This window comes from Falco naumanni, chromosome 4 (assembly GCF_017639655.2).
Source record: "Falco naumanni isolate bFalNau1 chromosome 4, bFalNau1.pat, whole genome shotgun sequence".
NCBI classification, from domain to species: Eukaryota; Metazoa; Chordata; class Aves; order Falconiformes; family Falconidae; genus Falco; species Falco naumanni.
The window spans coordinates 101790589-101805544 of NC_054057.1; the positions used below are offsets into that span (position 1 = coordinate 101790589).

Sequence of the window (14956 nt, forward strand, 5' to 3'; positions counted from 1 at the left end):
TGAACTGGGAACAAGCACCTGCTGTCTTGCCTGTTGCAAGATGTTTCCCAAAAGTGTCTGGCAGTATCTCCTGGTTCCTGCTGGGGAGCCTTTCTGTAGGGAGCGCTGTGTATATTTGTGTGCTCCAATACCAGAACTGTGGATGCTTAGTTAGTGAGGTGCAGATTGCTTAGCAGTTGGGACCATTTATTGCTGAGGTATTGCTGCCTCCTTAGGATGAATGGCAGGATGCATCTCCAAGCAGTATCTGTAGGAGACATAGGAAGATTCGGGTCTCCATGTACCCTTAGCATTCCCTTTTCTGCTGTGGAGTGCCTCAACAGTGGCTGAGCCCATTACCCCAACCCTTTACATCCCTTTACCTGTCATCTTGTCTTCCTAATGGTTCTCTTGTCCACCCCATCCAGCTGGTGGAGTTGGAGGAGTTTGTGGCTGCTGTGAAGGAGAATGCGGAGGCTGTGGAGGAACGGCAGGAGACTGACTCCATTCCTCTGGTTGATGACATCCGCTTCCACATCACCAGCAACGTGCAGACTTACAGTGCCATCGAGGAAGCCAACCAGAAACTTGAAGCTCTGGAAAACCTCCTGGCCAGTATAGGGCTTGAGTGCTGATGTGTGCAAACCCTGCCTGTCATATGCAGCCTGCGTAGACCCTGCTGGGTTGGCTTGGAGTGCAAGAACATCTGAGTCTCTGAATGTCTCTCTTCCCCTCTTTTGTCCTTCCCATCCACTCTCAGGCATGGTTTCTTTTTAATTTATTTATGTCTGGACATTTGCATGTCTGGTTTGTGTTTGATTTTATTTTGGTTTTAGTTTCTCCTTTCAGAAGTAGCTCCCAAAGCTCAGCCCAGATCAGTAGCTGCTCCTTTGTGTAACACGGTGCAGACAGGAGACTGCGCGCTGTTGGGGGGTGGTAAGGGAGCTCTTCTGGGGGACTTGCTACTGCCTGGTATTAGGATCCATCCTATTCTGTTGCCCAACAGCATGTTTCTGAAAGTGGTTCATGCTGGGATGCCCATTGAATTGCCACCAGTAGAGGAAGAAAACTGGGTTAAACTCTCCAAATAAGTGTATTGGAAGGGAGGTGTCTTTTCTTTCACTGTCAGCATTATAAGATTGGCAAAGGTGGGCAGTGCTTCCCTAACAGGGACACAGGAGTACTAGGCTATGTGGAAGGCACTGTCTTCACCTGCTATTCTAGTTCTTAGATGAAAAAAAACAAAGTGATTTCCAGGTCTTCCCTAGCTTTTCATTGCTTTGAAGTGCTCATAATTTAAAAGCTTTGTTTTCTGAACAAACAGCTTTGGGAATACAATAGAGACCAGAGTCCTTCCATTCTTAGAAAGCAGTAGCTTTCAATGCACAAAAAAAGAGATGGCACCCTTTTCTTCCTAACGGGAAGGAAAGAGCTTCTTGGAAACAGCACTTTTCCCTTTCTCTTTGTCCATTGTGGTAGAGCAAAAGTGACTTGCTGGTGTGTCAGGGAAGAGGGGATCATTGGAAATCTTTCTGGAAAGGAAAAGGGGCTTTTTGGGGCTCTCGCAGGGCAGCTGTCCCGCTTGTCAACCTTCTGGCTTTCCTCAGCCTTGAGCCTTGTTAGCTTCATTGTTCTCCAGGAAATTCACTGTTTGTACTAATGAATGTTTTTGAATCTGTGTTCTGCAGTAGGTCGCGTTATCTCGTGTTGTCTCCCTAGACTCCTAACGAGGGTAATGATGTTCTTTCTCCTCGGCACTAGTCAGGGGGTGATACCCCTGCAATAAAGCTTGTCTTGCCCAGTTGGCTGCCCCCAGAGCTGGTCGCCTCCAGAATGGCATGCTGTGAGAGTCCGGGTCTCCAAGGCACAGGCTGGGTGTACTTTGCTGTGCTGTGAGTTGGGAGGCAGAAGAGGCGTTGGGTGAAGCACAGAGAATCTTGCACAGGCAGTGGGCTGCCATTACTAACACATATTGTCATTTTGGTCACTTTGTGAGGCAAGAGCTTGAACTAATCCATGTCGGGTGTGCTTTTATTGTTTGAGGTGGGAACTGGGCATAGATCCCCCGCAGCTTCAGGGTGTTGTGGTGCTTCGCATGGATAAGGAAAGGGTTTGGAGATCCAGCGTTTGGCAGGCACTCGCTTCGGGTGTGGATGTGTGGGAGAATGGGTTTCTCTTCTGTGCTGATCTCACTTGGTTAGAGACTGATGCTCCCGCACCATGTGAGAACTGCAGCCTCACTGCCCCTGCTCAGAGTATCTGCCTGTGTCAGGCGTGTGTTGAAGCTGTTTGCAGGTACGTGGGCAGGCTTTGGGCACCAGTTGCAGTAAGCAGGCTGGGTTTGGTTGCGGTGAGGAGAGGGCACTGGAGTTTGGCCGCTGTTCTGGAGAGAAGCTGGACTTTGACAAAATCACATGTCAGGATGGAGTTGGCATTTAACAGAAGCTGGAGACAGAGCTGGGGGGCAAGAATGAAGTGCATTGACAAACTGAACCCTGGATGCTTGTGCATTTTTGTCATCTGTGTTTAACTGGTGTCTCTTTTAAAACAAGTCTCAGGAGCAGTGGATGGTGGCAGCAGGGCTAGTCAAGCAGGGCCTGCTTCAATTCTTCTGTTTCAAAATGCTTGTGAGGAAGTGCAGGGAGTTCCTGTGGTTTGTTTTCTGCAGCCATATTAGGATGAGGGAAGAGGATGTGTCTCTGCAGGGGTGTGTTGCTGTATGGAAGCAGGGAGCAGCGAGACTGTGCTTCTGTTTGGGGTGGTGACACGGAGGAGAGCTGTGCATTTGTTGTATGATTTGTGGAATGTACCTCTATGTCCATCTGTAAGCTCAGTGTGGCTTTGACAGGACCGCCAAAGAGCCCAGCACAACTTGACCTGGTAAAGGCATCTCGGTAAACTTGGGGAGGGGAAAGTATATTGAGAAAGTTTTAATATGAAGCTCCATATATTTTGGAGAAAGAAGGGTGAAAGCAGAACTGCCTGTTTTCTTGCTCAGTGGAGTGTCAGGCTCATGAAAGCCTGCTATAGAAACTGGCAGCTTAACCCAGCTGGTTCAGTTCCCCAGCGTTTCTCCTCCCTGTGTGGCTGAAGATGACACTGCAACTTAAGCAGAATGTTTAGTTTATCACATCCCCTTTGCTCCTCCGTCATAAATTCCGCATCTGACATCTTAGTAGTCAGCTTTCCACAGCAGTGGTTGTGACAGCCCTGCACGAGGCTTGTGTGGAGAGCCACCAGAGAACAGAACATGGCCTTTGCCTTCTGCTTGTACTGAACAAGATGCAGAAACGGGATTACCAAGGAATGTGCTAATGCTTTTCTCTGCAGATGCCTCAGCTGCTAAAGCAAATGGACACTGGTAGCGGGCAAAGCAGGAGGAAGGCAGAGGAGGGGCAGCAGTGCTGGGAAGTGTTTTCCATATGGTTGCTTTTGAATAATTCCATTCCTGCATCGTTAAGCGTGGAGTAAGTGAGGCTGCACTTGTACACGTGGGAGGAAAGGTCAGTGTGGCCTTTGGATCTGCCTCCCTGGTAGTGCAGTTCCACGTGGGCTGCCGAGCAAATGCCAGTCTGTCTGTGTGCACTTAGTGGTCACATCTGTGAGGCCCGTCAGATTGTCCAATTACTGCGGGTCCTTTCACCACCCCCATCCCTTTTGGCAAAACAGGGCTATCAAAAAGCATGCGTAAGCAGATGGTCAGCGTACAGGCAAGCTCTCTAATTAAGATGAGCCAGGTCAAAACTTAGATTTGAATTCCCTTTATTCTTGCTGCAAATAATTTTATCATGAAATAAAAACCTTTTGATTTTTCTTCTGTTGCCAGTGTCCTTCTTGTGTTCTGTTGCCTCTGTCCTTTTTGTTTACTACTAGCCACTTACTGAATTAAGAAGATTGTAAGATTTATCGGAGCAACATTATATTTAAGAAGAAATGTGTAAGCATGTGTGCAGCAATAAAATAGTATATTTCACTATATCTGTTCCTGCTGTGGCCTCTCTGTTACCAACAGACGACATCAGTGTGGCTTGATTTCTGGAAGGACTGTGGTGGGCTCCTTCAGCTTATTTTCCTGCACCTGGGCCAAGGGCTGGGTCCACGCTGTTTGGCTTCCAAGCAGCGAGGAAAGTGTGAGTGCTCTCCTCTCTTGGTGACCTACTCGTACAATCCTGCCAGAACATGGATGTAAACCACCAGATTGTTTTTATTGGCTCCTTTTTCTCGGGATTATTCTGTTTCATTAGCAGCATCATGGCACAGGCTTGGCCAGTGTGGTGGTGATGTGTCAGGGAGGTGTTTTTTACCTGGGAAAGTTACTCTGGTCAGCCCCTAACAGGTACGTTGTCCCTCCCTCTCTTCTTGTCACCCTGTGCCTCTGTCATTACTGACTGTCCATTAAATCCAAGGATGGAGATTTCTCAGTCTCTGTACTTAAACTGTTCAGACTTGTTCCGTGCACTCACGGAGTCTCTGAAGCGTGTGTTTTCTCCAAAACCTTGAGTCAGCTGAAGCACCTGGGCAGTCCTTCCTCTCTGAGGACACAGACGCTTTCTCTTCTGCCCTGTCTGGGTGGCTGTGACAGTTTCTGTGGCAATAACTGAGCTGCCTGTGTGCAGCCCCTGTCGACTTCAGAGCGTGGCTGCCATTCAGGGAACAAGGATCCAAGCTTGTCCTGGTGGCTCTGTTTAGGAACGTGCAATTTTCCAGGGGGGTATACTACTATCATCTGAATGACTGATGCTGTTGAAGGGAAGGACTGGGCTTGGAAAGGTTCAAGCACTAATTGGGCTTTTGGGACTCAAAAAATGGTGCTTACAAGGAGTATCGTTGTGCTGTGAGAGCCTGGAGTAAACGATGAGCCTCTTCAAGAGGCTCGAGCTGTTCATGTTGGTACAGTCACGGTCAAACTGTGGAGATGGCACCTTCCCACGTAGCAGCTTGCACTCGGTGTGCATTGACAGACTTGTCTGCTCAGGGTGACACTGTTTTTCTCTTGCTGTGGGCAGCCTGGCGAGCCCCGTCACAGCCTGGGGAGCTGGATTGTGTCTGGCTGCGCTCATGGGGATGAACGAACCCAGCTAGGGCTGGCGGTGAGGAGCAAAGGCTTGGTTCTCTGCTGACAGCAGGTGGGTGTGCTGCCACAGCAGGTTGTTGTTTACCTTCTAAGCTGAAACAGATTGGACATAATAAATTTATTAAGAGAGGCCACGCTGGCTACCCGTTCATCAGAATTGGGGCCTGTTTTGAATAAAGGTGCTGGCTCCGCTGGGGTTGCTGCCTGCCTTGAAGAAGTGCTAAGGGAGAAGGGCAGTGAACCTCTTTTCTCGAGCTGCAAATGGTTTCTGGTGTTTTAGGTTGGGAATCGGAGGTGGGTTATTGGCAATAACCAAGGTCAGGGTTGCAGAGAGGCAGACTGTTTGTTAGGGGACAGCATTTGGGTGCAGCTACAGACGTGCAGACCTTTAAGGCCGAAGTCAAGCTACAGGCTTCAAGCTCTGCGTGATCGGCATCTGGGGAAGAGGCAGGCATGCACATGCCTTTTTGCTTTTCCTAGTCAGTTAACTTTGTAAGCCTACGTGTTCTGGGCAAGGTTTGGAGGACATTTCAGGAGGCTAAAGAAAGCCTTGGAAGAGGATCAGTACCATGCAAAGAACTAGCTCTGATCCCAAGGGTCTGGCTGCTCGGTTCCCAAAATAAGCTCTGAGAAATGAGTGTGAGAGCTTTTCTTTCCCTCCTCCTGTTACCGACAAAGCAAGCTTGAGGGGAAGGAGAGCAGGATTGGAAAGTGAGATCTGCTCCCTCCTGACTGCAGCTCTCTGCCAGTGGGTCTGTTTTGCTCCCTGCTCTGTTTGCTGGTATGGCAGAACGCAAGGCTGCTGCTTTGGCACGGTGAGTTAGGAAAGGCGGAGGTGAAAGGAGTGCTATGGTATGGCCAGGTGCATCAGCTCATGGGCTCAGCGTAGGGTGGCGTTGGTCTTTTTAAAGAAACGCAAAATAATTTGATGTAGCTTTCCCATGGAGGAAACTGAGCTGGTCCGTGTTACACTGGGATGTCATTAAAACCCCTGTAAGAAAAAATGCCTCCCTCTGTTCTTTTATCTTATCGCTTCTTTGTGAGCTAGGGTCATCCCAGTACCATTTGTACAAGGCTGCAACAGTGATGAACCACGCGAGCAAGGCTGTGCAGAGACCTGCTCTGAAGGGAAGGCGAGTAAATGTGTTAGTTACTGCTCCTTGAGATACGCTTTAGGAGATGAAGGCTGATCTTTCATATCAAGGCTAAGATGACATTATATCTCTCCCTTCTGTTCAGAAGGTTTTATTCTAACACATTCTTGGCACAGCATAGCAGAACCACCAATATTTCTATGAATTTTATTAAGCTTGCTTCCATAACAGGAGCCAGCAATCTGCTCTCTAGAACTCCTTTTCCACCCCCTTTCTCCCTGGATCTAAATCTGAAAATTATCCAGGAGTTTTAAAACAAGTTTGTTGGCGGCAAGTTCAATCTCCTTCCCTTTCCCAAAGGCTCTCTTTAGAGCTGTCCAGAAAGCTTTTTCTGCTGTGCTGCTTCTCGGGTCTGAGTGCCTGTCGGGCACAACATCTTCAAAGCCATTCAAGGCACTGGCTCTGGCCGCGCTGCTCCTGGAGTGGCTGCTCCTTCCCTTCCCAGGGTGGGGGGAGCTGGTGTTGCTTGTTTCCTGGTTTTGTGTGGCCTTTTCCAATCATGCATGCTTTTAAACAGCAGTGTTCCAGGTCTGAAAGCATGCAAGGGGAACGTACTTCTCTTGCTGTGCTGACTGCGGTGCTCCCAGTGCTGGCTGCGGGAACAGGGCAGACTGGCCTTGCTTTTACTGGGAATCTTTGACTTGCTGGTCATGCAAGTGCCCCCAGGCTGGGTTTTGGTGCAGAGCAGCCGTGGCACGGGATGTACATACACTCGGCACAGGAAGAGAGGGCTTGGTATTGAAAGTGCTCAGGGTGAGCCCTGGAACCTTAGAGCCATCAGGGCTTTTGGTACAGCAAACACAAGGGCTGCCCTGTCCCGCAGGCGGGCAGCTTGGTGCTGTCATTGCAGCACGGGGCTGATTCTGCCATCCAGTGTGAAAGAGAAACTGGTATTTTATTTTTTTGTAATAATCTGGATGAGGAACCAGAGTTGTTTGTTTCTAACCTGTGGGTATCTCCTGTTCAGGGCTCACTGTGTCGGCCTGAGGAGGGTTTTGCTGGCTGGTGTGGCCATTGCATGGGTTTTCATCTGAATAAAGGCGTGCCTGATACCAAGGCTGCTGACCTTGGGAAGGCTGGAAGGCCTTGCTTTCCCTGGGGCTCTGCCTCATGGCAGGGTTTATGGTGGTCTGGCAGGGACTTGCTTGCTTTTGGCCGTGGACCCTTCCTAAACTGATGCAGGGCAGGTACTGCTCATCCTTTGCACCTGAGCTGTTGTTGCTTCCCCTCTGCCGTTCTCATCCTTGTGTGTTTTCTTATGAGACAAGTGTTTTCCATGCTGGACATCTTGCCCTCTCCTCAGCTCCCCCCTCACCAGCCCAAGCAGCTTTCTTTGCCAAGTTTCCTCTGGTTAGACAGCAGCACGTATCATGCAATCCGTCTACTCTTAACTGATCTCTCAGGAACTGTTTTTCATCTGAATTCCTGGAATATTTCCATACACTGAAGAGTTTCCTCTGGAGGGAAGGGAAATGAATCCCATTTCTCCCGAGGAGCAGTGGCCACGGGAAGGCCAGTTGTTTGGCTTACTCCTGTTGGGAGATGTGGGCTCTGCGGTCATTGCTCAGAGACACGGCTGTTCAGTTTAACAGGGGAGTTGCTGGCAGAGCAGCGGGAAGGTGAGTGGGAGCTCCGCATCCGCAGCTTTTGGAGAAAGAGAGCGTCCCAGGCTGACCAGCTGGGAGAGCATTGCCCTGTTTCTGCGTGCGAGGGAGGCTTGTGCTGGTATGAGGAGAGAACAGCAAACGGCCACCCAAAATCCCCGCTTTAGAGAGCCTGGAGTGAGCAGGAGCAGCAGGCAGCCAGGCTGCCGGCACGGTGTGCGGTAGTGGTGGTCTCTGGTGGTACGGTGACACCTGCACCACCCTGTTGGCTCCATCCCCCTTTCCCTGTGCTGGGATCTGCCCGAGGCTGGGCAGGGACACCGGCAGCCTGCTTGCCCCCACCAGCAGCTCTGAAGTGAATGACAAACCCACGTCTCCACCCTCCGATGGGCTATAAATCCCATGCTTAACCGTCTGCCAGCAGCAAGTGCAACCGAAGCGCTGCTGGTTTATATGCTGAGCAGACCTTCTGAATTAAAATTCCTCACTGCTCACCGAAGTTAGAGCATTTGGCTCTTCTCCAGCACCAGAGCCTGGCCCGGGTGATGGGCTGTGTGGTCCTGGAGGTCTGACAGAAGTGCAGTCCCTGCAGCAATGTGACCGAGTGTGACACCTCCCATGCCTTGCCCCGATGGTTGCTTGTCCCGGCCAGCCCTGCCGCCGTGGCTGGGGTGGGCTCCACAAAAGCTTTCTTCCCCCCCACCCCCCGCCATGGCACTCCTCTGGCTCCACACAGCTTCACCATGGGCTGATCCCCGCCTTACACAGCCCGGGAGCCAGCTTTGGATAGCACATGATGGAGCACAGCTCAGGGAAGAGAAAAACGCAAAAACCTTCAGGGTTCCCACAGACTCGCAGGATCAGACTAGAAGCACATGCTGAAAAAAAGGTCGCCCGTGGCTGTGACAGCTCGCCACGCACCAGGCGGTGACACCAGGAAAACTGCACTGCCAGAAAGGCTCCTTCATGCCGGTGCTGCTCCCAGCCTTGCACAGGACCATCCCCTCCATCCTGGGCTCAGTCCCTGCCCCAGCACCATGGCCTGCACCCTCCAGCAGCCCTCAGCGCTGTGAGGAGCTTAATGAGTCGCTAAAATACTAGGGAAAAGAGCCGAGGACTTGCTGGTATTACAGCAAATCTTATTAAGAATAATAATGTTGCTTACTATCGCGGTGTGCCCACTGGCTTGTCAAAAAGTCCTAGCTCCATGTTGACATCCATCAAAGTCGTCAGCCAGAGCTTCTGACCTGGCAAGCCGGGGTGTGACCAGGCCTACAGCCCGTGTGGGGCTGCAGAAAGAGAATATTATTGCTTTGATTTAGCAATTTGAGGTGTGAGGAGGGTGAAATGAGTTGCCAGAGGTTGCAGGTGGGGTCTGGCGCTGCTGACGTTGCCAGCTGGAGGGCTGGCACAGGGACACACCGTCCCACCCGTCCCTGGCTTGGGGTGCAAGAGAGGGGCCGGGGAGCCCTCACGGAGGCAGCGGCTTGTCCTGGGGCCTGCCTGGGGAGGGGGGCGGCAGGGGACCCTGCGGCCGGGCTGTGCCCCAGCCCCGTCCCTGCAGATGGGGCACCCTGAGCTGGGACAAGCCGGGGCTTTTACAGCCCTGGGAGCTGAGGGAGCAGCAAACCCCACTGCCCAGCCCTCTCTGCAGGCGCAGTTGGTGGCAAAAGGTAGGGTGTAAAAGGCTGCCGCTCTGGCCAGGGTGCAGGTGCTTCCTGTTTGGATTGGGTACAGTTCAGGACCAACATAGGATTTTAACGGGCTTGTAAAAGCGTGGGAACCAGATCTGGAAGCAGGCTGAGCTTGCCTGGTACTTGGGGCTTCTTCATCAGCTTCGCACTGCTGTTTGTCTGGGGTAGGGGAAGCACTTGGGCCAGGGAATTTAAATTATTATTATTTTTTTTAATTTAGCACCTCACCTACAATTGAAAAAAAAAAAAAAAAAGGAGCTTTGACTCTGGGGAGGGTAGAGCTAGCTTTCCTTGGGATGACCCAGACAGAGAGCCCTGCTAGGTCAAAGAAAGATACAAAGACATCTTATACCCACAGTACCCCAAGCTAATTTTTTTATTGTGCTCCTCTGGGCTATAGCAAATAGTGGTGTGAGGCTGTGGATTTCAGGGCTCTTTGGAAAGCTGACCTTGAAGCAGAAAGGGAACCTCAGGCCTCCATGAGACTGGGCTGCCCCCAGACCCCGGTCAGCAGTAGCTGGGAAGCAGGTGCCGGCCACAGCAGCAATGTGGCAGTGCCCGTGGGCTCAGCCCCCTCCTCCACAAGCTGAACGGCAATTCAACATCTCTTCACCTCGTCCTTCGCACCTCTGGAGGGACCGCAGTCCCCAATGATGCTCTCAAACACACTGTTCAGAAAACATAACTTTATTATTAGTTGCAATATACATTGTATTCCTTTAAGAATCCTAAACTTGTATATGTTTTTTCCCACCGAAAATACATGTGTATGTATATATGTTTTTATATATGTATATATATAAATGTATTTTATTGAACTGGAACACAACGGAACAAGAGAGACGAGCTCCGAAATTACTTGGAAAAGTAAATGCAATCTCAATGGGTTTGTGCTGGCCATGTGCTATAAGGTGAGTGGTATAAAAAGAACAGGCTAAATAGAAAATGTGATGGGTTAGGCAGTGGGGAATGGTCTCTCAGTGCTACAGGTGGTGATATATACAGTAGTTACACGTTGCTATTGCTCAGTCGTGAGTGCCACCTATTCTCAAAGGCAGACCGGTCTCTGGTGTGGCTCTGCACAGCAACATTCGTAAGGCCAGCTGTGCTCCCTGCAAATGGTACCTGCCATTTGAAAACAGAGTGTAATTACATTTCCCTTGGCAGCGGGTCTGCTCATGACTAATCTGGTCAGTAAAGGAAGAATTCCTCCGGGGCACAGTGAAACCTAACTGGGTCAATATAAAGTAGCTTACAGGCAGTGGTAAGGGATCAGCAACGTCAGTGTGAGCTGAAATGCACGGGCTGAGCTGCAGCTGGTGCAAATCAGCATCTCAGCTCCCGAAGGCTGATTTGCTCCTCGCTACTTCCCTTTGCACTTACATCCCCAGCTGCGAAGGGGCTGCTCCCTCTGGGCTCAGCAGCCCTGGGGGTGCGCGCTGTGGGGGCTGGCAGCCTTCGGGGCTTGGTTGGGGTAGGTTTCCCTGTGTTAATTTCCTCAGAAGATAACTCTTCGCAAAACTGGCTGAGGGTGGCAATAACTCTGCTGTGCCATGGCTTGGGACTTACTCGGCTTGCTTTTTTGTTGTTGTTGTTCTTTCAACTTGTTGTTTGTTAACCTGATTTTCAAATGCAGCTTCCCCAGGCCATGTGCCATTGCTGAGCTTAGCTAGCCAGAGGGACAAGTCTTCTGCAGATCAATGTAATTGGTTTCCTTTTATTTCTGCTGAGCTGGAGATGTTTCTTGGGTGAAAGAGCACATTTTAGCAAAGGCACTGACCACAGACTTTCCTCTGCCTGAAGCCAGGTTGGAGGGAGCAGACGGGCTCTGACCTTCCTGCTGGAGGGTCATTTCCCTCTCCCCCCGCAAAGTGCTTGTCAGTTTGAAAGGGATGTAAAGAATGTGGGCATTGATTTACTCCTCCTGACTTCCTCGGGAAAAGTGCTTTTAAAAATCCCATCCTTAAGTCATCATCTTGCTGCTACCCCCGCAATGTCTGTCACCACTGGATCACGCCTACTTGATTCTCCTTCCAGCTGAAGAAGCAGGTGAGATTTATCACCGCTGTAGTATCTCTTCTTGCTGTCTTTGCCTAGCAGCATCTGGCAAGGAGGGATCTTGCTTGGGGAAAAAAAGTTGCAACAAGCGAAGCTGCTGGAAGATGCAGAGCAGGCGACCTGCGCATCACCTCTTTCCCATGGCAAGTTTCACCACAAGTTTAGCAGGGGTTGGTGAAAACAGCTGATTGCGCTGGAATAATTTTGAATTAAAAGCTGTCATTTCTGGGAGAACTACAGCTCCTTCCTCTCTTCACAAGCAAGAAAACACAAGTGTGAAAGTGCCTGGATCAACCTGTATAAAAGAGCTTTCCTGACTTGGACCCCTTAGGGCAATTACAAGGATATAACCTGCATCCACGCATCCTTCATCTATCCACGCTGCTGGGACCCAGCCCCGATTCAGACTGTTATTGCACAGAGGTCCCTTTCCTGAATCTTACCAGAACTGGTTTCAAAGGGAGGAGACGTGGGTGACCCCCCCATGACTGTTGCAGGTGGGATCCAGCCCGGGGAGGCAGCAGCTCAGGACATAGCGATGGTTCCTGCTGCTGCCAGGGAGGGCAATAAGGGGTCTGGTGTGTCACCGGGGGACGTGCCCCGCTCTCTCATAGTGCAACACTTGCAGGCATTTTCTGCTTGCAAAATTGGAGGGAGAGGCACAGGCTGAACCCCTTCCCTTCGGCTAGTGCCAAGAAGTGTATTTACAGAGCCATCACCCTGGACAAACCGACCCGCACAGCCATGCTGTGATCACTACACAGCTTTTGCCATGCTGATACGATGCCTCTGCTCCATAGCTGGGTCTAAAGACTTTCCTTTCACGCTGCTGCTGCCAGAGACCCCGGCAGCTCTAGGCTTTGGCTTGTCTGTACCACCGGACCAGTCCACAAGCTCTGCTACAGCAGCTTGTACACCAGTGCCCCTGGATGCCCCCAGGGCAGCAAGGGGGATGTTGGATGGATGACTGCACCCTTACACCCTGCTTTTAGCTCCCCATGTTGCCTAAAGGGGTGAGCTCAGTCCCTCTGCCCCAGAGGTGGCTGTGCTGATTAGGAGGAGATTGGGACAAGCTTGGATGGCATCTCCATTCGCGCTGTGGGTCTCCTGCTAAACCAGTGGACCATGAGGACACCCACTGCTAATCCCCACCCACCAGATGCTCTGTGCTTCTCGCTAGCATTATTTTCAGGACATTTTCCAACTGATGAAGGAAAACAACAGATTATGGCTGTAAAGTTATGGTGAGAGGACTGGATCCTGGTAGGACAACATTATTCCTTGCCAAGAGAGTGAAAAATTAACCCCTTCTTTAGACTCTCCTCCTATTTCTTCCCTGGCTCCCAGCCACCTCTATATACATCATATATTATATTACTATATTCTCTTATAACTTTGACTTTGCTTTTTCGATTTCAGTAGCGCAAGTGATTAATTCAAAAAGAAAAAGAGGAAAGAAAAAAAAAAAAGGAAGGAAGGAAAAAAAAGCAGCTCCTAGGAATATTTACAGAATAGTTCATTTTGCAGAGGAGATGAGGTTTGGCATTTGGAAAAGCATGGTGTTTCAATGTGCTAAGTGGGTTTGATTCCACATTCCTCCTCTCCCCTCTGGGATCCTGCTCTGATGATGAAAATTAAAGAGCTGTTCAAAACGCTTTCCCCAGGCACAAACTTGCAGAGGACATGCAGAGCGGCAGCGGAGGCTGTTTTGATGCTCTCCCCTGGCCTGGCCTGCTCATAAAAGCAGTATCCAGAGGAATCTGAACTTGAAAACCAGCCCTTCACCTTCAGGGAGCCGTCAGCTCCATCTTTAGCCTCTGCTTGTTACCCAGCACCTTCGTTATGGCTCTCCTCTCAAGGACCAGGGCTTTTAAGGTACTGGATGGTGGGGACAGGGAAGGGACAATATGCACCTGGAATCAAAACCATGAAGTGGAAGATACTGACTTATTTAACATACCAAAAATTATTGCAGTATAAATACACCCCTGTCACCCCAGTGAAAGCAGAGAAGCAGAAGTGGTGGGGGAAGTTTGGTGGGTGAGGGGCATTTCAGTAAAGTCACCCAACCTGGAAAACTTTGACGGCTGCTCCCACAGCTATCAATTCTTCTCCAGATTAGGGCAATGGCCATTTACATCAGCAAATAATGCCTCTCCCCCCACCCACCCTTACGCTGTGCATGATAAAATATCCCAAGAGCCCCTCCACGTTAGATCTTTTTCAGAGAGGCTTCTATTAAGAAAAGCATCTATTCCCAGAAAACCCCAGTAAGAGCTGCAGAACCAATTGCTCTTAAGTATGGCTGGTTTCCCCAGCTGCTGAGACCTTCTGGGCGATCCATGTTAGTATTTCTGTGAAGACAGAGGTAGAAACCTCGGGCAGCTCTTTGTGGAGGGCATGATAGGCTTCCTCATACACCTGCAACCAGGGAGAGAGTGGAGATTAGCATAGGGGAAAAAAAAGCCGCACGAACAGAACAGCCTTCAGTCCCCTCTTGTCAACACCCACAGGTCCAACACGTCCTGCCCACACCTTGTCAGGCTTTTTTTCCTAGATGTGGCAGGTTATGAAATCAAAGAGATGCCACTGGTGGTGGTGGCCCTTGGCGAGCAGGAAGGCATTGGCATTGCAGCTTGACATCCGTGTGTTCCCCGAGCACCCTGCTGCCCTGCAGGAAGATGTCCCAGCCCCATCCATTTCTTGCTTTTTATCCCACTAAGGAGGAGGAAATACTTATCATGCCCTTGGAGTTTAAAGGACAATAGGGGATGTTCCCATCATGCCTTGTGCAATTTTACTCCTTTTATGCCCAGACTATCCAGTTATTTTTCCGATGACAAAAGCTTTTCCTTGGTCTCCCTGTCTCTTTTTCAGGCTCATTCATGTGCTAACAATTGGTTAATCAGCTGTGGCTCTCTTGAAATGAGCAGATGTGAAGTGGCTTTTATCGTGCAGCGCTTTGGAAAGGCCCCCCTGTACCTTTACTTGCTGGGGCATGAGGTAAGGTTGGTGCTCACCCAGCTGGCATTGTTCTGAAGAGCTTTGAGGGTCAGCACTTCACCCGCTTATGTGCCTCGCCCGACTTCTACACCAAGCTGCTTCACGCCCAGGAGACCCCAGAGGTACACAGCCGCCACTGGGTCAGGTCTTGGGATTACCCACCACCCCCTGCCCACAGCCCGGCTGTAGCTGGTGAGAGGCCACCACGCCATGCCCAGGGAGGGCTCCGCCTGGGCTGCCTCCTGGAAAGGGGCTCCATCGGTCCCACCGATGCACCAGCCCCGCTTCATCACCAGCTCCCTGCGGCTCAGCAGGCTCCCTGCCCCTCACGGTCACTCACGCTCGGGCCAACATTGACAAGATACAATCCTAAAAATCAAGAAAGCAAGA

The 14956-nt window shown here is 50.6% G+C and overlaps 2 protein-coding genes across 8 annotated transcripts in view; one reads left to right on the top strand and one right to left on the bottom strand.

Moving 5' to 3' along the window:
• The window catches only part of ABTB1 (ankyrin repeat and BTB domain containing 1), a 28527-nt gene extending 24572 nt beyond the window's left edge, over positions 1 to 3955 (top strand). For both annotated transcript variants that reach the window (XM_040590857.1, XM_040590858.1), the window contains one exon: positions 408 to 3955. In XM_040590857.1, the coding sequence (XP_040446791.1) occupies positions 408 to 614 (207 nt within the window). In that variant the 3' untranslated portion in view covers positions 615 to 3955. The remainder of the gene's footprint in view (positions 1 to 407) is intronic.
• A 6221-nt stretch (positions 3956 to 10176) lies between these two features.
• The window catches only part of MGLL (monoglyceride lipase), a 107529-nt gene continuing 102749 nt past the window's right edge, over positions 10177 to 14956 (bottom strand). For all 6 annotated transcript variants that reach the window (XM_040590860.1, XM_040590861.1, XM_040590859.1 and 3 more), the window contains one exon: positions 10177 to 13984. In XM_040590860.1, the coding sequence (XP_040446794.1) occupies positions 13859 to 13984 (126 nt within the window). In that variant the 3' untranslated portion in view covers positions 10177 to 13858. The remainder of the gene's footprint in view (positions 13985 to 14956) is intronic.